The sequence below is a fragment of the Orbicella faveolata genome, unplaced genomic scaffold, assembly GCF_042242905.1.
Source record: "Orbicella faveolata isolate gen_17 unplaced genomic scaffold, um_ofav_v1 contig_14, whole genome shotgun sequence".
Lineage (NCBI taxonomy): Eukaryota > Metazoa > Cnidaria > Anthozoa > Scleractinia > Merulinidae > Orbicella > Orbicella faveolata.
Genome location: NW_028301541.1, coordinates 10,627,416 through 10,649,903, shown reverse-complemented (window position 1 = coordinate 10,649,903; position 22,488 = coordinate 10,627,416). Strand labels below are relative to the sequence as shown.

Here is a 22,488-nt window from a genome sequence, read left to right as displayed (position 1 = left end):
GCTTGTCCTTTACTCCTAGCACAAACAAATTAAATTTTGACTTTTAAGGAAGAAAGCTGTTTATTAATAGCGTTATTAATAGCGTGATATTCGTTTCCTTTTCGTATCACCATTTATGGGCATGTTCCGAGCGAACTTCCAGATTAAGACCATTACTTCATCCTAGATTTCACAAAGGCTTAAGGCGATGGTACAATAATACAGTTTGTGTTGATCAAGTGATGTGGTTTCTACAGTAATCAATGAATCATGATCATAAAGGACTGCTTTGGAATGTGCACTGTACATGTGTTGCGACTGTAGTACTAAGAAAACAGTTAAATTTAAAAAGCGCGGTTACAAGATCTAAAAGATCTTCTTGTTATGAATTCGGCAGTAAACTTTAAGAGAACTTCAATGTCGACTAAAATGGCGGAGTCAGTACACGATACGGGTTACCAAGAACTAAACGTCGTGTTGAAGTCTTTAGGAGAGAGAGGAAAGGAGGCTGAAACAAAGACGGAGTACAAAGACCATGTTGCGGTTTACGTTTTACAGCGGTTGTCAGAGTACTTAAGCCAAGCAACTGCAAATCGCATCATGGCCCGTCCTTATGGAAGTGCAGTGGAAGACTTAAAGAGTCTTGTACCAGACGATTATGGAGATGTGGATATCATGGTCTTCCCGACATCAGGTAACTGTTTGGTGCACGAGGAGCTACTGGAATATTCACCTGAGAATCCACTGCATGCAAAAATTAAAGGACGCGATCATCCCGTGTTTAAGTCCTGCCTCGTGGAAGACACCGATTATGTGGCCACCTCAGCCTTGAAGAATTTCCATTCTGCAATTTATGGGAGTGCGGCGCCCGGGTTACTCGATCTTCTGAAACGCTTAATGCCGGCAATGGTGCGAGAGGATCTGACTTTTTTCCCTGAGTTAGGTGTTTTCAGTTGGAAGAACAAGGATACCAGTCCGGCTTTTTCAGTTGAACTTCAACAGTCGTTTGAGACAGCCGTTCAGCAGATGCAGAAGACGAAAGAATCCCAAAGCCGGCAGGGTCTGGATGTGGCTCAACTGGAATGGTTTGCAAAGGCGCTTTGTGATGCAAAAGGGACTGAATATACAAGAGAGCACGCCGAAGTTTTGAGCGTCTATTTGAGCGAAGTACAGAGAGCATTGGCGACTAAAGTTGACTCAAGCAATATTGTCGAAAGCTTCCCTGCTTTATTTCAAGAGATCGTTTCTGGAGAAACCATGCAAAACTTAAAGGCCCGAGTAGAAGGAATCGAAGGTAGATCACAAACCCAAATCGAAAGTGGGACGAACGAAGCCATTGTTAATGGCCAGCATCGTGTCACGCCGGAAAATCGTGACGCACCCGAAAGCGGAAGTAGTTCGGTACTTCCAAATGACAACGAGGAGCCATGTGTCACGCCACAAAACTGTGAAAACGGCCAGGGGTTATCAGAAGACATCAAATCCACCGCGAGCTTCGATTCCATGGAAAATTCTCGAACAGATCCAACAAGCGATAGTCTAGATGACAAGAGTGAAGACAGCACGAAAACGGATGAATCCGGAACAGAAATGAGAAACTCAACTGTGAAAGAAACGCTGACCTCTGAAGATGTGACACACAGTGAAGATGATAGAGAAAAAGCCGAAAAGAAAGAGACATGGAGAACATATCGCTGGTTGGAACACTTGTTAGGAACTGGAACTGAGATGAAAGAGGGGACTGCAAAGAGTAAGGAGTATAAGCGAAAAGAAGGAGTTGATCTCATCCCTGCATTGAGATCCCAAGGATGGCCAAAGGTGGCAAGGGAATGGATCAAAAGAGACCGTAAATGGCCTTCCCCTGAAATTGTCGACAAGGTCATTCAGGAGGGGTACCACATGGTTGTTAAGCCCCCAAAGAATGGCGATTCTGAATGCTACTTCAGAATATCCTTTTCCCATGCTGAATTCTTGTTAAGCCAAGAGATGAACGAAGTCCAACGGGAGTGTTATCGTTGTCTGAAAAAAATTCACCGCGCTCATCTTTCCAAGCGGGCGGGCTTAGTGACATTTCATTCGAACGCGGGCTTAGTGACATTCCATTTGAAGAACATCTTTCTGCAAACGATCGAAGAGACCGGTGCCGAGATGTGGACTGAAGGCAACAGAGCAGAGTGCATGATGAAACTTCTCGACAACCTTTTGGAAGCTCTTACAAAGAAAGATTTGCCTCATTTCTTTGTGAGCTCATACAATCTGTTTGGAGTGGATTATATTGAAGATCCGAAGATTCTTGAATCCCTAGCCGAGAAAGTTAAGCAGATCATGGAAAGTCCATTGGACTTTTCAAAGAAGTTGATCCAACAGTATCGAGACGATGCGAAGAAAGTCGAAGAGCATGAATGCGAAGAAACTGAGAAGACTGGATCTGGAGGACATAATGAGAACCAAAGCAACAAGGAAACGTCAACAGCCCCTCTACGGCAAACGGGATTAACACAAGGAATCAGTGCAATTCCAAGTTTTGGATACCATGAGCTGGAAGATATTTGCCTCGAGGTCTGCAAGGAGTTGATCGATAAGGCGTTAAACGGCGCTGACTGCGACCTTGAAACCCTGGATCCTGTGGAAAGATCCTTGGTCGAAGATCTTAGAGAGCTGGCAAGCATTCATGGCTTAAAGGCTGAAGAATTCCTTACAGTTATTAAAACCTGCTGGGGAAGCACGATGTGCTACCAAATTTGGATGAGCACCGAGCCCGACATGAGGCGTCGTATGCTTGATGCCATTCAAGGTCACGTCGAGATGATCAAGTGGATGTTGAAGCAAGACGATTTCGCTGCTGTAAACGAGGAAGCTATCGCCGACAGAATGTTTGATCCTACCGTTGACGATCCCTTCGACTTGAGCCATGTAATTCCGGCTGGCGGTGTAGCACAGCTTTTAGGCAGAAGCATCGAGAGTCTTGGGCAGAGTCTACTGAGTCAACCAACTCAGCTGCACGTGATGAATATGGATGACATTCCATTAGACTGACTTGAACCATCTACTGGATATTGCAATCATTGCCACAACTGGGTTTGTGCCCCTTCGTTATTTTTCCATAAAACAGCAATTCAATTGGCCCTTTCCTTTGGCTTCTGTGTCAAAACGACTCTTCATGTAACACCATTCATATGAAAATGAGTTTCGCCTGCAAATCTATGGAGGTATGTCTATGACAAATTTCAGTTCTCAGTAATTGATATCAAATTATCCAAATTGTACACGCATCAATCAAAAGCCGAATGGCAACTAGCCGATCCTGCAAATGTTCATTACGCAAACAGGCATCACGCTAAAAGGCATCACGCTAAAGGGCATCACACTAAAAGGCATCACGCTAAAAGGCATTACGCTAAAGGGCATCATGCTGAAAGGCATCACGCTAAAGGGCATCACGCTAAAAGGCATTGTGCTAAAAGGCATCACGCTAAAGGGCATCACGCTAAAAGGCATCACGCTAAAAGGCATCACGCTAAAGGGCATCATGCTGAAAGGCATCACGCTACAGGGCATCACGCTAAAAGGCATCACGCTAAAAGGCATCGCGCTAAAAGGCATCACGCTAAAGGGCATTACGCTAAAAGACATCACGCTAAAAGGCATCACGCTAAAGGGCATCACGCTAAAAGACATTACGCTAAAAGGCATCACGCTAAAAGGGATCACGCTAAAGGGCATCATGCTGAAAGGCATCACGCCTAAAGGCATCATACGAAAAGGCATCACGCAAGAAGGCATTACGCTAAAGGGCATCACGCGAAAAGGCATCACGCGAAAAGGCATCACGCAGAAAGGCATCACGCAAAAAGGTATCACGCGAAAGGTATTACACTTACTAAAAGGTATCACGCGAAAAGGCATTACGCAAACAGGCATCACACAAAAAAGCCTAACGCTTTTGCTTGTGTCTCTACACGTAATCTCCCTCTCGCACCATAATAAAGGAGAGGCGTAGCTGCAGTAGTGAATTCATGTTCAGGAGGTTCTTGTAACTATCGCCAATGTCATACAAAGAACGCCCAGCACTTGTCCGCCATCTTGAAAAATACTCGCCGATCTCACCAATCGGAAAGAAATGCAATCGTTTTCGATTCCATTGCTCAATTGCTGGATGAACTATCTCAAGGCACGCCTCCTGTACTGAATTAAGACAAAGGAGACAAAGGAGAGGAGGAGACAAAGACGGAATGTCTTGGTCAAAAACTCTTTGAGAAGACTGTTATCTTACAAGACACGAGTAACAAGAGTTAGCCCCAGATTCCATATAATTTTTGTAACGTTGCCTTTCTGGGTCATACCTTTTCGTGTGATGCCTTTTCGCTTGATGCGTTTTCTCTTCATGTCTTTTTGTGTGATGTTTTTTGCGTGATGCCTTTAATTGTGATCCTTTTTCGCGTGATGCCCTTCAATGTGACGCTTTTTCGCATGATCTCTTAAAGCGTGATGCCTTTTCGCGTGATGCCCTTCAACGTGATTCCTTTTCGCGTGATGCATTTAAGCGTGATGCCTTTTCGAGTGATGCCTTTCAGTGTGATGCCTTTTAGCGTGATGCCTTTTCGCGTAATGCATTTAAGCGTGATGCCTTTTCGCGTGATGCCCTTCAGTGTGATGCTTTTTCGCATGATCTCTTTAAGCGTGATGCCTTTTCGCGTGATGCCCTTCAGCGTGATGCCTTTTCGCGTGATGCATTTAAGCGTGATGCCTTTTAGCGTGATGCCTTTTAGCGGGATGCCTGTTTGCGTAATGACTATTTGTAGGATCGGCTAGTTGCCATTCAGCTTTGGATTGATGCATGTACAATTTGGATGATTTGATATCAATTACTGTGTATTGAATTTCGTCATAGATATACCTCCATAAGATTCATTTTCATGCAAATCAAACTCATTTCCATATGAAAGGTTTTGCACGAGGACTCGTTTTGATACAGAGGCCCAAGGTAACTCGGAAATGGCCGTTTACTCCCCGTCCCCACACAAAATGGTGGTTGCCAGAAATCAAACATCTGTGACAAATTGTTCAGGAGAAAGACATTTGTAAGGCTATTTCTACGAGCGTAAATTGCTAGTTACTTAAGGTCATTCCTCACATTTGCGTTGCGCATCCTTACTGCGCATAATTGATGGCGTCATTAGCGCGCGCTCGTGCACGCGCACATTGAAAACATGACGGATTCGCCTTGATATTGAGCTCTGTCAGGTGAAAAATGGCTCTAGCTCACCAACGAGCACGGGCACCCCAATTTTTTTCCACTCATTGTAATCAACCAATCATAAGCTTTGCGTGAGAAAAGACTGATCCAATTGCTATTGCTGAAAATTGAATAAATAAGAAAAATAGCAGATACACAGTGGTCTTTTACATTTGGCAGTCGGTAACCACGTCAAGAAAATGTGGTTCAAATTTTTAACCAAGGATTTAGCTTTCTGTCTGAATAAAACTTAAAACGTTTATTTGTGTCCGACACAATGTATTGACTGTAGTTTAATGCGTGTTCTTATGAGTCCGGGCTCACAAAGATGTTACAATTGCTGGGAATGCGTTCTTATAATAAGCATTAAATAATGCCAAAATGGGGCATTTTCAATGCATCATTGCTCCTTAATGAGCATGAGCACCCGCCTTTTTTATTTCAAAATTGAAGTTATCATATGAAAAATATTCAGTGGACAAAGCTTGAGCAAAAATCTATTGTCACTTTTATTTCAGAGGAATTACCTTAAAATATCCACACGAAAAATGGAGAAAATGGGAAGTGTGTCGAACCGTTTTGGCCAGGATAGTATGTTGTTAATTGACACGAGAGTAATAAAGTAGAGGCTTTAGATTTACATTTGGGAGCACTCTAATTGGATAGAAACGTAGTTTGGTTTTATCAATCGGAAGTGATCAAAAGTCACAAGCCTTCAAACTGTGACTTAAGTTAGCTTGTATTTACGAAATTTCCCGCGTTTGGGATGTCACATGTTTTGTTTAACGTTTTGATTGGTTCATAGCGCTTCTTGCTTTGTTTGATTGGGCAGATGCGACTGCTTTGCCACCCTGGGTACCAGAGATATAAAGCGACACCAGAAACCGCGCAAGAAAAACTTCTGGCATCCTGGGTATTGCTTTGATTTTGTTTCTAATGTATGTACGTAGAAGTTATGACGGCTTTATTGTATGTTTATAACTGCTGAATTTGATGCCAATCTAGCATGCGTTGATAGATGACAATCATAACCAACACATCGCCGAGTTGATTGTGTCTATTTCGTAACCAACAATAGCGAATTGAATCATTGGTTTACTAAATTCTTCACTAACTTACTCCAGTATCCCTCAGTATCTAAATAGACAGAACGGTAGATATTTCAGATCGCATATCTAAGGCGGTAAGAACGGTGCAAAAGTGTCCGCTACGTGAGATGAATGAAACACGTCAGGAAAGCGAGCGGGAAGACAACTTTCTTGGAAATTTTAATTTTCTCTTACAATGTCCTTGGAAATCAACTGTATTTTGGACCGTGACGACGATTTAAGTTATCGAGAAGATACGAAATAATTTCGGAACATTACATGAATGTTCCTGGCACAAATGAAAGCAACGGGTTGTCCTAACAGCAGAGGACCGCAGAGTAGAGAAAGTTTCTAATTGCGTGAAAGGAATGTGAACTTAGAACATCATTCAGTTTCACTGATGTAAAGGACAGGCTAGTTCTCTAAAAAACCGCAGCAGATGGGGCAAGCCTTATAATAAGATATAATATATTAAGATCGCATTTAACTTGTTAGTAGTGTTGAATATTAGTAGTTTAATGTTAGTAATGTTAAATTCAAAATTAGTAAAATTGGACAATTAGTAGTAGTCATCGTCGTCCGCGGCTCAGAGGAAAACAATTAGTGTAATGAATATATGTAATCCTTTGTTTAATAAATGATGGCGATGATGACAACGGGTTTGGTGATAATGAATCAGACATACGTTTTATCATTTCACTGTCTTTCTCGTTCACACATATCGACTTGTTGGCTAACTGTGCTTTACAAAACGTTTTGGACATTTATGCAGTACAGTTGCATCCAGTCAGCTTGATTAGTTACGTTTCATTCGTTTGATATTGGCTGGTACGACGTTAGCTGCCGTATAAAACTTGCTCCAAAAATGTGCTTTGAGCCCAAAATTTGGACAGAACGTTTCCTGTTAATAGGACACCAGTAACGGGTGTCGTCACGCAATCTTTCTGCCTCAAGAAAGGATTGAGCGACGACGTAAGAACTTATCTACACCGGAGTGCGTTGCCGAACCTGTCACTTGGAAGATTTATCGGTTGGTTCAAAGATGCATTGTATCGAGACACCAAAAAAACTAGTATGTTGACATCATAAGGCTATTAAGATTCGCCTGTGTGACTGATTGTCACGGAGTCTGAGTGCGAAGGCAGGATTCTCAGTTGACACCTACTACGATTATCAGTTGTGCAAGTTTGGTGACCAGGTTTTAACGTTCAACTTATGTCGTTGTCACGGGCAACTGGCTCCGTTTCCAGTGGCAACTTGTCGGCCTTTAACGTCATTGGCAGCAAAGCGCGCGAAATTGCAGGCGACGATATTGTTACCATTGGAAACTAGGAAAGTTGCCTGTGGCGACACCGTAAGTTTTAATCCAAAACTTCGTCACCAACGCTCCGTCGCACCTTACTCAACTGATAATCGTAGTAACTCATAACACCTGCGTGCCAGAGTGTCACCAGTGTAAGTGTTAGTTACGGTAGTGCAAATAAATATATATATATAGATAGATAGATAGATAGATAGATAGATAGATAGATAGATAGATAGATAGATAGATAGATAGATAGATAGATAGATAGATAGATAGATAGATAGATAGATAGATAGATAGATAGATAGATAGATAGATAGATAGATAGATAGATAGATAGATAGATAGATGGATAGATGGATAGATGGATGGATGGATAGGTAGGATAGGTAGGATAGGTAGGATAGGTAGGATAGGTAGGTAGGTAGGTAGGTAGGTAGGTAGGTAGGTAGGTAGGCAGGCAGGTAGGCAGGTAGGCAGATAAATAGATACACAAAGTACAAACGTTCACGTGAACCTCGTAAAGTAGAAACTTGAGTACGGTAACATAAAATAGTTTCCTAAATTACTATTATAAATCTCGATTTTGGGCATCATCTAGCGAGTTATAATCGAACGCAAGTATTAGTAACATTACGCTTTATTTCTGTTTGCCTCAAGAAACGATGTCAAATTTTCAACATCAGGGCATCGAAATTAAACCCTAGTTTCCTTGTGATCCTTTATTTCAAATGGTGATTGACATTTGGTTCCTCCATGGATATACAATTCCTGGCAAACATGTGAGGATGTGAGGGTAACTGCAGATCACTTCAATTTGTTGTATTGTGTAACTACCATCTCGGCTCTTCTTTGGTTCATAAGAAGACAGCTTTGTATGTGTACCGCACGGTCTCTTGTTGTTCGATACAAGTGTGAAAGTTTCTTGTGCATCCTCCAACATAATTAAATGGTTTAAGGTTTTAAAACTTTGGTTCTTGAGCTAATATCATCTTATCCTTGAGAAGAGGTTGAGCTCAGATTTGGATTCCTAATGAAGGAAAACAGAGAGAGAAAACAAAATGGTTAACGACTGCAAGGAAGTTCAAGAACGCCTCTCAAAAAACTCAGATGATGCGTGACACTATGACGATAAGCTAAATATGAGGCTGGAAAAAGGCTCTCGAAAGAGTCAAACAGTAGCTGGTTTACTAAACGTTTCGGGCTTAACCGTTCTTTTGTTTATGAAATGAGCGAGCCACGCCATACAAAAAACTACGCGTAGCACGCAAGGAAAGCGTGCGCACGAAGGGCAAAGTAAACAAAGGTGTGCTGCAACATATGGAAACCAATATTTTAGCGCGCGTATGTGTAATACGCGCTAGAAACACAGTCAAAAGCCAAAAGTTTGACTTGGTAACAAACAAAATAAACAAATTAGTAGCACAAAAATTAAGAGCAGCAGATACCTTGTGTGAGCGTGCTTTGTTGAAGACATTCCAAAATCGAAGAGTTTCATCCCCGGCTCCTGTTACTATAGCTTCACCATCAGGTGATACAGCCTGTGATAAATAACGAAAATCTCATTAGTTTTAGACCAGGGTTATGCGTCTCAAGTGGGTTTATTTTTAACTCCGTCTTGTGAATTGCAATAGCAGGTCAGATTATCTTTACTGATTGACATCGATTTTCTAAGGATTTGGTGGTTACGTTAATACAAATCTCGTCACTTTCGTCATGTTGTATGATGTAGTGTACGAACGGAGAGAGATAAAAAGAGCTGTTACGACTGAGCTGTCACTGTGTAAGAGGCATTATGGACGAACCAAGTTAGTAACGACTGCCAAAGAAACTCTCAACTTACCAGATAAAGAACTCTGTAAGAATGCCCTGTTAACTTGGCTACTTGAGTCAACGACGGATATTTCCAAACTAAGATCTGGTTCTGTGAGTAGCCGTGCGTACTAACCTGCAGTCAAGAACAAACGTTACAATGTCAAAGCTTTTTTTTTCACACATAATGACACACGATATGCACTGAGTTCGGTAGTTAAGTTGAACTATGGGCGATTATCCCAGTTTTAGATAGCCACATACAAAGAGTGCAAACGTTTGAGAATTCAAGTGAGTTTCGGAAGGTCTCTGGTTGTGCAGTTGATATAAACACGACTTTCGTTACTTCACAAAGAGAGAAACTTCGGAAACTAGTCCTGTTGCGATCTGATTGGATAACACAACTCGGAAACCGCCAAAATCAACACAAGGAAATTCAAATACATACATACATGTACTTCATTTATAGAAAATGCAAAATAAAAATACAAGTAAAAACTAAAAATTAAGGGGAAAAAGATGCATCGAGAAAAGAAAGTTACGAGGTTAACCCTATGTGAAAACTCCCTTAAAATCAAAATTCAAATTCAAATTAAGATCCTTAATCAATTAAACACTCAAGCACAATTTGAGCATGGATTTAAAAAACTGAAGGAAGAAGGGCAATGTTTTTTTAATACGTAAGTGACCTCAAGTTAGACTTTACAATACATTACTGGTAAATTAAATCAAGCACATATACTGCACTTTCCCTTTCTAGATGTTAATTAAAATACTTACAATACATAACCCCCAAAATGGTTTGTAAATCAACGAAACAAAAACACTCACTAGTTCATTAGAATGCTTAGACCATGCTAAGTTGCAAACCTAGCATGAGAAAGAAAATACAAGTACATTTAAGGTCAGTAAATACAAAAGGACACACGCTGCTTAGACTGTTCACATGAGGATATGTGCCACAAGGGCAACAGGACTAGCTACATGAACAATGACACTGTTCTATGTTTATTTTCATGGGAAGAGTCATGCGGACAGTCTGTATAAGGCAGCAGTACGTGATTTGCATGATGGCGTCATTTGACTACAACTACTAGAATCTTTCACTTTTTCCGTTTCTGTGGCTTCAAAAATTAAATAAAGAAAAAGCGAATTGAATTCCGGCAGTTGTAGTCAAATGATGATATCGTGCAAGTCTGCTATTGCAAACCTTGACTGACGATTTCAACCAATTTGAGTACAAGATATAACTTAGAGTGTCACATCAACAGTTTTTTCTTTTGCCTATAACATGTTTACCACTCATGGCCAGTGTCTGTTCGCTCGTGTGATTTTGTGCGTATTTTTTCCCATCTATCTATTGGCTTGGGCCTTCAGTCATCAGATATCTTACAGTACACACATCGAACTTGAATTACTTAACGGTATGTAATCTTTTAACACATGCTGTCTATGATCTGATCTGATTAGCATAATAATTCTTATAACTATTTCTAATTTATTTTCGTATTGTGGGAAATTGGTCCTACATGAACAGTTTACAAGTGCAAATATGGAAGAACATACTGTGATGTCTTCATATGAAAAACGTACTTCGACATGTAATAACTGAGGCGATCAAATCCATCATTCTTATAACATGCTGGGTTCGATTCGTTTGATTTACTATCTGTATTGTGTAATCTGTGTACTACAGTTAACTGAGCTGGATTTCATAAATAAATTTGATCTGATTTGAAAAGGTTAGGAGAAAATAGGATTTCATCCAAGGACATGTACCTGCGAACCAGTGTCCACACACTGTAGTGGTTGTCCTGTTAGTGTATTCCAGAATCTGATGCATCTGTCGGCTGTACCACCCCCTGAGGAAAGCAGACCATGCTGTGGACAAACCACAAGGGAATATTGGATAAAGGTTCGTTGCTATATGACCGCTGCTACTACTGGATTTCAGCGATCTTTGTTACAACGATTTACTGCTAGAGAGTGGTCTCCATATGAACACAACAATTGCTTAAGTTTGTTTTTGTTGTTGTTGATGCTTTCTTTATTGTTGACACAATCAGCCTTCGCAGTAAATTCTTTGGACGAAAGACAATCAATGAGCTTAACAAGAGAAAAAGGCCAGTCCCAAGGCAAGCATAAAACAAGTAAATATGATTCAAAGCAAAAAGAAACTATAACAGTGACAATGTTTAGATAACTGCTCTAATCAATATGGACTTTTATGACTTTATTGCTCCGTTTGCTCCTTAGTTTTGATTGAGGAGACCACATATCGACCACTCAAAGAAGTGTTTTACCACTTACAATGTATCCATACACCTTAAAGTTCGTCAAAAATACCCTGCTACGTGTCATATTTTCAACTCTCTTTCTGGCGTTAGGAAATGTGGTCAAACACAGTCAACAAGTATCGTGTTTGACATACATGTATTTATGTAAAAGCCTGTTTGCTCAAATGGCCAGCACAGGTTTAAAGAGGTGGAATATGTCACATATGTGAATGTTTACTCTTACAATACAATACAATAAAATAAAATACAATACAATACAATACAATACAATACAATACAATACAATACAATACAATACAATACAATACAATACAATAAAATAAAATAAAATAAAATAACAATGGGTGATGTCCTTCATAGCTTGTACAAAATTTACTGAACATACCTGATGAGGAGACCATGCGATGGCTTTGACTGCTGCAGAGTGTTCACCATACTGCTGCTCAGGAGACAGATTGGACAAGTTCCATACCAGCAGCTTGTTATCATTACCACCTGATGCCAGGTGCTGATGGTCAGGAGACCACTTCAGTCCACACACCTGTTAATAACAGAAATTGTCTTCTTCAACCCTGTGTGTAGTTTAACTGGTTTAAATACCCACAAAATAACCCTTACAAGCCCTTTGAGAGAGGCGCTAGCTCAAGTTTTCATGAGTCATTTACATGGATTTTGTCCACTTGAAGGTAAACCTGTGATAAGAGTATGGCCTATACGTACAAATGCACATTCAACCACATAGCAAGAAGAAACCAGAAATGTTGAGTCCCTTCTAGGAAATATTGAAGCAAAATGGCATCATTGTCATCATCTGTGCTTTTTACGCCATATGACGCATAAGACCTTAGCACAGGGATAAGGCAGTCAAGCCAAATTGCTGCACTTGCCCAAGATTGCAGCAGCTGGAGGAAGCCTGTGGTCGCCTGTTCTACAATTGAAGCATAAGGACCATTAGACTAACCTCTTGTCTATGTCCAATCAGCCTTCTTTCCACTGGGCTAGGAGTCCTGGCATCACGCTGAAGAATCAGCCTATCTCTACTGCCTGATGATAGCATGTCACCATTCCAGGCCAGTGCACCTTTGATGAAATAAGAACACTGATCAAACCTGTTTCTCCGGCAAAACAAACACTCAATCTAAGGCCCCAGGTGTACTTACATCCGTAAACAGATACTCTTTTTAATACCTTTGCCGGACTTACAGTACCGGTCAAATGTAAGTTGACAGTCTCGACTCGAAACTTGATCCTCGATGCTTTTGAGGATTGAGAATCGAGTTTCGAGATGCTCGAAGAATTTTTCGAGAAAGCAATTTATATCTCAAATTCGTAACAATAGAAATAAACAATACCACGCATCGTGTGGCTTCCTTTATTCGTGCAAGAGTACATGTATTTCATATTAATGTCCAAATCGTTAGTCTGGAGTTGATGTCTCGAAAATTTCAAGTCGTGACTCGAAAATTTCTCTGTCTCCAAAAGTAAACCAGCAAGATTGACATGTACGGGGAAAATTAATCGAGCAATAAATTCTTTGTCACTTCGACTCGAAACTCGAACGACTTGACTCCAAACTCGAAGGACTCGACTCGATACTCGAAGTTTTCCAGTTTTGAGGATCGAGGATCGAGTCGAGTCGTTCGAGTTTCGAGTGACTGTCAACTTACATTTGACCGGTACTGTATGTGGACAAAAATATTAGTACCTGTTTAAAGAATAAACGCAATAGGTGGATAATTGTGGACATGTATATGTACAGTATCCTAAATTCACTTGCTTACCAACTCTTGCAGTATGTCCTTCAATGGTTGATACACGCTTTTGTGCAGCAGCATCCCAGATTTGAACAAGACCTTTATGTGTCCCAACAGCAACAAGGCCACTCTGTAACACAAAGACAATAATTTGGAATCAAAACAAGTCTTTAAAATAGAAGTTGAAAGACATAAATAGGAGTGCTACCAATTTTTCATTGCATTGTATTTATACTGTAGTGACACAACAGCACTTGTTCCTGCATGAATGGTACACAAAAACTGCATGCCCATTATTTTAGCCAGGGAGCAGAGATTCTACAAATCAAATTCAGTTGTTACTAAGTAGCTGTGACTGGATGATTGCAATATCACATTTTCAGTTTGGCAAACAGTTGTCTGTGACACCATCATTGTTGGTGAGGTAAATTCAGATAAATGTAGAGAAAGCTAAAAATGCATCACAACTCTACATTGTACTTGTACAGTATATTGCAAAAAAGTAAAAGTACATTCAAGTAATTAGAATCAAATAAATTCAGACTATACCCTTTCTGACCAAGACACTGATGTCACAGAGTCACCATCGGATGCAAGATCACAGAGTTTTGTAACCTGTGGAGAGAGTGACAGGAATATAGCCTTTCCTTTATTATTATTACAGTTAAGGACTTGAACCAAGAACACTTTCAAAAGATTAGCAGTTTTACACTGTAAAAATAGTGACTTAATAGTTTTGTTAATAGAAGAGCACTCATTCTGTAGTCACACCTCCTCCCGCCCCCCCCCCCCCCAAAAAAAAAGGACAAAAGAAATGTCAAATGTTAATGGTTCAAGAATCGTCAGTGTAAAATCTACACACTGTACCATCAAGTCTTTCTCTGCTGACAGGAGGGGGAGGCCTCTTACAGCAGGGTATTTGATGGCCTTTTAGGTTACTAAGCATACATGTTTGTACAGTGTACTCATATCAATTTTGAGGGAGGTTAAAGAAATATGTGCTACATAAATGACTGTGTGCAATTAAAGCTTTGCAAAAAAACAAAACTAAAGTCTGTAGGAAAACATTTGAACTCAAATCAGTTAACAAGGAATTCTGGTATCAGATGTTTTCAATTGGAATTGTCTCATTTCTTTACAGGACATTCAACTACTAACTTGCACATTTATTGGTAACTTACAGATGGACTTTAATTCACTGGAAAAATGCTCAGTAAATCTGACTGGCAATTTTGTACTGTGTGCCTTACTTTGGACTTATCTAGTTATGCAAGAATGTCTCCTAAATGTAAATACTCGCTAGTTAACCCTAAATTTATTGAGTTTCTTCAAAACCTTATACTGCAAGGGTCATAGTTATGGCAGTGTCTGATCTAGGATTTCACTTTAGGGGGACATTCTGTCCCAGTCAACAATTTTCTAGGGGACATTCCAGTTTTTTGGGGGACACACTGTTTTTTTCTGGTGAATTTTTCCAACCAGGTAGATTGAAAGTTTCTCCTTGCTGCTTTGGCTTTTGGTTCGACAAAAGGGGTTTGCAATGTGCACATGCATCTAAATCTATATATTAAATTGACCCCTCTATAAGAATTATTCTACTTGTTCCCAGGAATCTCATCTCAGCCTTTGGCAGCCATTTTTATTTGTCTGTGTCATAAACATTTGTAAAACACATTTTGTTTTATATTGTCAATTCTCTGAAACTTCAAATTACATGAAGTTTTCGAAAACCTTAGGAAACGAAGGAAAATTACAAGTCAGTAGCTGCTGATGTTTGCTGGGCCAAAATGATCCACGTGACGAATATTTGGGGGACATCTTCTATCGAACTGCTCCAATCCCGCAATGGCACGCTCTAGATCAGACACTGTTATAGTAATATTACAACATTTGTTACCAACATTACTAACTGTAGTACCTGACTGGTGCATGCACTCCAAAGATAAACACATGTTCCCAAGCCAACACTTAAAATATTCTGCCCCGACCAATCCACAAGATTAAGATAAAAGTCATCCTGAAAAAGAATATTGATCAAATAAGTACATTTGTAAGTTCATTCTCAATGTAACAATGTGTACAGTCTAATCAATACATTACTACTAACAATTCTTAATCAGTTCTTACAGTGATTTCCATGGCATGTATCATTCCCTGAACTCTTATTACTTGGATATCTATCTATCCCAAAGCACACCATATATATGGCACAGTACTTACTGACACTGTTGGAAATAACATTTAATCTACAAACCTGTAATTCAGGAGCATCTAATACTTTAAAGGGTATCTTGGAAATTTTTCTTGTAGACTGAAAAACACAAAAATCTGAAACCTAAACAATGTATTGAAGTGGGATTCAGAGTGTTCAATATTTTTAAATACAAGTTACATGTACTAGCACAATTGATTTTGCCTTTGGTGAGAGTTTCAGTCCAAAGTTTTAACTTAAATATTTAATTGACAGTGGCAGTTGTGATCCAAACAAATAGCCACGTATAAAAATAATAAAATTTAAGATATTTTACCAGGGAGCCCATGTCACATAATTATGTGGTTTTCAGAGGGGCCTTGCATACCTTAAAAGCTAAGAGTTCACAGTCTAAAAATGTTACCTATTTCTACATTTACAGAGTTAAAGTTAACAATGAATAAATTATAAAATAAAATTAAGAAATACTCTTAAGGTGTCCTTTAAAAGTCTGTTTAATAAATTATTACACTGACCTTTCTCGGTGATCGTAGAAGTCTCTGACTGTAAGAAAGAGTAAATAACACAATTAATATAAGTTATTAATTGTAACATTGTAACATGTACATGTGCCTGAATGAACTTTATTGTCAAATATACAGTACAAAACCACAGTCATGTGGCTAAACCACTTGTAAACATGCAGCAGGTACATCAACTTATTTTTCAAAGCACACACATGGCTGTACCGTGAATGTATTTGTGCCAAAATACATGTACCTTTTCTTACTGACAGGCGACAAAGAATAAGAAGCGACTGATTCTGTGTCATCTTGCTTACTTCTTTTCACCTGGTACTGAGGAAGAAGGAATAGTAAAAACATGTTAACAAGAAACTACATCAGATGGTATCAAATGAATCAAACTGACATCTTTGTCTAATAATGCACTCTTGCTGTCACAGAAACATTTTCAGAGTGGACTAATAGAGAGTTTAGACTTCTAAGTAAGCTCATTTAAGAAACAGATTTCCCCTAAAAAATAAGCAGGTTGTCCAGTTAACACCTCATTCACATAGTTTTACATGTAAGCTCTTAATGTGTTTCTGGCCATAAATTAATCAGACATTCCCACCTGGAATATACTGTGTATGTGATTACTGTTGCTGGATAGTGCTCTTCTTTCCTCATGTGGCACTTCCTGAGTGGAAAAAACAGAGATCAAAATTACATGTAGCATACTTTATTACATGTGCTACTCAGCCTACAACTTCTTATACAGGCTAGCACAATAAACTCCAGTCTCTGTTATGATGCTAGAACTAAGTGTCACTGTAGAAGAATGACATTGCCCCTCCCCCCCACTACCCCTGATTTCCATCCCCCCTAAACCAGGAATGCCAGTCCATTACACATACACTAAGAAACATTTTCTTTTTTTGAAATTGATACAGTCTAAACCCACAGAAAAGACTGCTGACTGCTGTTTTGCATATATATCAAGCCTCTTCTCTCCAAGAAATGAAGCAGGAGAGGACAGATTACATGTATATGCATACACACTTACTGAAGTCAATCCATTGGCAAGATTTACCTTAAGGTCTTCAATTCCTGCACCGAGCAGCTCATTCTTCAACAGACACTGATAAGCCATACCTTCTAATAGAAAGTGCAAGTAACAAACATCAAGTTAATTGCAATATTCCAAATGTTCCCTAAGAAAAATGCCTTCAACTGTGCCTAGCAGTCTAATATTTTGTTTTCTATTTAACAGTTAATACTTAGACCAAACGACTGTATATTAAATTGTTTGATGAGTTTTCAGGCTATGAGCAGATGGTCAATGAAGTACAGCCAAGCTGATCATTGCACAACGTACATTGTATTGTATCTTCAAGTTTAATTTGCTTAAAACAGCCCTTTCAATAAATTTTGAAGCAGTGGACCTACCAAAAAACGTATGCAGCACATGTGCTTATGATTATGACACGGCTTCTGATATTTCGCACGGTCGCGAAGCCACGAATTTCAAGTAAATCCGCAAAATCCCGCAAAATTCACTAAAACACGCAAAATACCGCAAAATTCACTGGAAATCATACCAAGTACATGTTGGTGCAACATATCTGAAACTTATGTTCGCTGTTGGGGCTATTTAGTTGCCGTAAACTTGCAAATTTATCGTGAAACTTCATCACTGCAACAAATAAACAACATCCAAAAACTACCAGGTGTTCCTAGATTAATGTTGCGAAAAACTGGGCACTCACTGTGGCCACGACGTAAAAAGCTTAACCATTAGTGCATTTCTTGAGCGCATTGTTGTTAGAAGGGCAAATGATGATTTCTGTTAAAAATAACCTTGTGGTCAAACAAATACAAACACACACTACATGTACATGTATAGTCCAAACGAGTTGCTCAGCTTTTCCTGCAAAATCGCTGGTTTTACAAAGGCAACATTTATAAGTAGTATGTGTCTCTGTTGCTGTTGTTATTGCATAGGTTAACACTCATCATTTTCCGAAAAAAAAAAAAAAAAGGCAAAATTGCCTTCTTTTTTAGTTACAAATGTTTGCCAAATCAGTGCAAAACTGATTGTTTCCAGCAAAATTTTCCCAGAAAACTCCCACAAAATCGCCATTTTTGCCAATCGTTTTTCAGCAAAATTTGCCGCGAAAATTCCCGCGAATTTCCCGCAAAGTCAGCCATTTTTTTCCTTGAATTTGTCTCTGGAAATCCCACAAAATTTGACTTTTTTTCGGCGACCTATCAGAACCCCTGTTATGATTATAATGCTGTAATTTTCCTTAAATTTATCTCAATTATTGAGATAAAATTAAGTGAAATTACAGCATATATATGTGAATATATCATGTAAACTTACCCTTTGAATCAACACTGGAATCCCTGAAAAGGAAAGAAGTTTTACTAACCTTGTCCACGCAAGTACCAAAATTAAAAGAATTAACAAAATTATGGGGAAAAACTTTTATTAGCAAAACGCTACACATGCATGTTTACATTTATATTAAATAATACATATGTGCTATAAGATGACTGAACGATTGAAAGAATCTGTTGACCTCTGAACTCCAACAAGGCACCTACATGTATATTATTCTGTACACATGTATTTTGTAAAAAGAACTGTTTGTCGGTCGTCACTTATGTGTATTATAAATAATAACCGGCAAAGATGCATGTACATGTAGGATTTTAAGGAGCATGCAATCAACAATCTGCAATCAAAATACAACTGACCTTGGAACTGCACTATTCTTTGCTGGATCACTATTTTCCTACATAAAATAAATTAATATAAATTAAATAACATTACATGTACGATATGCTGTAATATAGTAGTTAGTATTTATAAGTGCTGTCATGCTTGAATGTGTACAAAACCAGGTAGATATCAATTTTATGCAACAAGGATCTCTTCCTGACAAGTAAAGATTAGTACAAAGTGTAACTGGGCTACATGTACAAGAGCTGTCAGTGCCTTTGTATGCACCTTAAACAACTATGCAAACTCAATTTGCATTGGTAATTGATACCCTGGGATTATGCAAATGACAATATAAAAGAAGTTACTTGTGTTCCACCCCATCACCCAACTCAAGGCCGTGAAAGGGAAGAGGCTGCCAACCCAGCCTCCAACCCAACGAGTAAGTCAGGATTAATCCTGTCTGCTCCTATTTTCACCAGGTCTTAGGCTTGTGCCAGACCAAAGAAATTCCCCATCATACCTCATTACGATGTCATGAATAACAATACCCAGGATAGAATGTTACACTGTCCTCAATAATGTATAATATTCACATTCATAAGCTTAATTTACTTATTGTAAGTACAGTACATGTTGTATAAATTATGTAAAGACATGTATGTATCCACAGCTACATTCTACTGAAAATTGAATTGGTTACAATTTATCAATAATGGAATTGAACATGAAAACAACAACAGCCTTACAATTATAATAAAAAAAGACCAGTCCATACAAATTATTATTTACATGTAGATCCCACACCATACAGTACCTGTACTAAATTAAAATTAAGCTGCCATGCAGGACTGGTGCGGCTTGGTATAAACCTGCATCATAAAAAGAAATAAACCATATTATTACATGTCAGCAGGAACATGCCATTCTTCAAACAAAACAGCAAGTATACACAAAATAGAACATGATTACACTCTTGGCCATAAATGTTTCAAGATTATCATAACTACTGTACTGTTCTTATCAATATCTTAAGCAAAACAAACAGAAAAAATTAAAACTTGTTTATTTTTCTTTTAACTATCACCGCAACAAACATTAAGATATGATGACAGTAAATTTTATGATCATGTACATGTATAGACATGCAGTGTATAATTTACATAAATTTTCTTTTTTTTTATGTCAGTCTTAGTAACTGAGTTGAATTGAACATGCTCAGATGTTGAAGGAAACTTTTGCCAGAGTGTTTCAAGATCATTAATAAAATTGAATCATGCTTCCTTACCTGTCTCCATACTTTTCTCTGTTAGGGGAACCTACTGGGCTCAAATGTGGTGAGCTGAAAGGCCTTACTCCACTAAAACTTGGCTGTGATAAATAGAAACGTATTACATGTACATGTAACAGGCCGACAGTTGAAATTAAATCATTTCACATAATTTTACTATAATTATATGAGGCAGGTTAGTTGAAATTAAATCACATTATAATTATTATCATTGTGATGTGAAGTTAGGCTTCATTATAAGCTAAAATACTCTGATAATTTCAGACTCTTACAATGTACATGTGACTCTCTTAGTGCCTTAATGAACAGCAGCTCCTTAAACCATCCCAATAGTGCACTCTGCACTAAAAATGAAATAAATTCTCAGCTGGTAGTTGTAGTTAAATGACAACATTGAGCAAATCTGCTTTTAAGTAGTCTTCAATTCAGCGGTGTGTGTGGCAATAAAAATAAATTGTTGCCATAAAATTAGGGCAATAGGCTATTTCCAAGTTGCCTCTTGCCTCTCTATTAACACTAGTCTTTTTGTGAAGACATATGAAAATGAGTTCCACCTACAGGTTCATTTTCATAAGGAAGGTTTTGCACGAAGACTCATTTTGAAACAGAGACACAAGGTAACTCGCAAATGGCCTATTAAATTCATGCTGTGCAATAGTTGCTTTACGGTATTACCCCTAAAGAGAGCGTCTCCCCTTAAGATCATGCACGCAAATAGTTTCTGTGAGTCCTCACTGCGCATGAAAGTCATGCTGGAGTATCAAGTCATGTTGTGCATCACAAGTGCACAAATCAAGAAGTATTTCAACTCATTGCCAAAATTGATGAGCTTGGGAAAGGTGCCTAAGGGATTGGGGAGATAAAAGCCTCAAACAGGTATCCATAGCAGCCCTGAGTGCGGCAACCAACAGGTGCCATCAAACTGACTGAGTCAGTGGAGATATTTACCACCCCATTTACCTTACCAACACCAATGAAAGGGAGAGATGCGAGGGAGTAAGAACATGCTACAAGCACGAACGGCACTCATGGGCAAACTGCATGATCTTACACAGCCAGCAAGCAAAACATGCAAGCCCTGCAAAACCCATATGAGACCCCAGTGAGCATGGTCGCCTTGAAAGGCTGCTGACCAGCATTGGCTTGAGTCAAACTTCACCTAAATTACATTTAGCCTCATAAAAAAAATTATGTTTACCTTCTCTAAAGTTTACCCCGCAATTCTAAGGATAAGTTTCACGACAGTTGATACGTAGAATACTTTGTATTGATCAAAGCAGAGGCAGGTCTCTTAGCCTGAACCAATAGCCACTGGGCTAAGAACTTTGTTTACTGTTTTATATTTGGTTTATAATTTAATTGTCACTGCATTCTGACATGCCCTAGCCCCGAACTCTTAACATCATACTGCAAAATTGCGATAAAGTAAGATAATGTTACTTATCCTCACAGAATTTCCAAGCGGACTGCGTCCATTTGGCTGTCGAAGAAGTCTTCTCTCATATTCAGGGTCCATCTTCAGCTGTTTTTGAAGGTAACTTATAAACGTACTATGAAATCCTTTTTCACACTGGTTGATTGGCTTTTGATAGCAGTGCTTGTAGACGGTACCATGAAAATAAAACTGCAAACGTACACTGTAAGCTTATCTTCAAGACGAAGTATAGGTCAATGCAAGCACTGGTACAAGTGGCCAACAAAATGATGTTCTCCAAAAGCGTACTTCGTTGGAACAAAAGCGAAATAATTTAACTCCAGTCGTCTATGCAACAAGCGACACCACGCTCTTTCACGTTATAACTGACAGCGGTGATGTAAAATGCAGTACTGTTGTCACGACCTCCAAGCAAAAACTCTGGCCAAAGTGGGCATAAAGAAGACAAGCTTGGCGAATTTTATTAGCTCACTAGCTATCCTGTTAATTGTTTTCAAAAAGCAGTTGCCTTCAGGCCCACAACAGCCAAGGATAGAATCATTCTTCAAAGCAACATCGTCTTCATCATAACTTCCTTATCGGTAAAGAAATGGGATTTCGCAGAAAGCGGTTGTTCCAACACATGTAAGTTCTTACGTACAAGGAAGAATTATTCGCTCGCTCCCATGTAAGCGTTGCGCTTTCCTTTGCTTTTCTTCTTTGAAAGGAAACACAGGTCGCCAGATGGAGTGGAATAGAGGCAGATAACCAAACGTGTTAGAAATAGATGGCCACACGTGTGCCTTTTGAAAGATAGAAATTTCAAAATGCAAACGGCCACTTGTGTTGTTACTTTGACGCTTCTATTTAGTCAACATCCGGGAAGCTGCGC

At 39.0% G+C, this 22,488-nt stretch overlaps 2 protein-coding genes across 3 annotated transcripts; one reads left to right on the top strand and one right to left on the bottom strand.

Annotated features, from left to right (window-relative positions):
- Positions 1-97: 97 nt before the first annotated feature.
- LOC149113933 (uncharacterized) lies at positions 98-6,959 on the top strand. Its single transcript, XM_089286569.1, has one exon. It carries the CDS (start codon positions 364-366, stop codon positions 3,013-3,015), a length of 2,652 nt encoding a protein of 883 aa, XP_089142695.1. The 5' UTR covers positions 98-363; the 3' UTR covers positions 3,016-6,959.
- Positions 6,960-8,231: 1,272 nt separating this feature from the next.
- On the bottom strand, positions 8,232-22,488 carry LOC110044470 (fizzy-related protein homolog). Of its 2 annotated transcripts, none has more exons than XM_089286571.1 (20): positions 21,633-22,488; positions 20,180-20,262; positions 19,709-19,763; positions 18,927-18,964; positions 18,550-18,572; positions 17,257-17,321; positions 16,798-16,863; positions 16,444-16,520; positions 16,200-16,227; positions 15,727-15,783; positions 15,391-15,489; positions 14,022-14,087; positions 13,500-13,602; positions 12,680-12,798; positions 12,104-12,259; positions 11,201-11,302; positions 10,253-10,291; positions 9,453-9,557; positions 9,058-9,150; positions 8,232-8,639 (listed from the first exon to the last, which is right to left on the bottom strand). In XM_089286571.1, the coding sequence occupies exons 1-20, from the start codon at positions 21,696-21,698 to the stop codon at positions 8,598-8,600; spliced, it is 1,482 nt and encodes a 493-aa protein (XP_089142697.1). In that variant the 5' UTR covers positions 21,699-22,488; the 3' UTR covers positions 8,232-8,597. The 2 variants fall into 2 exon arrangements, with proteins under 2 accessions (XP_089142697.1, XP_089142698.1); XM_089286572.1 differs by having other exon boundaries at positions 17,257-17,318.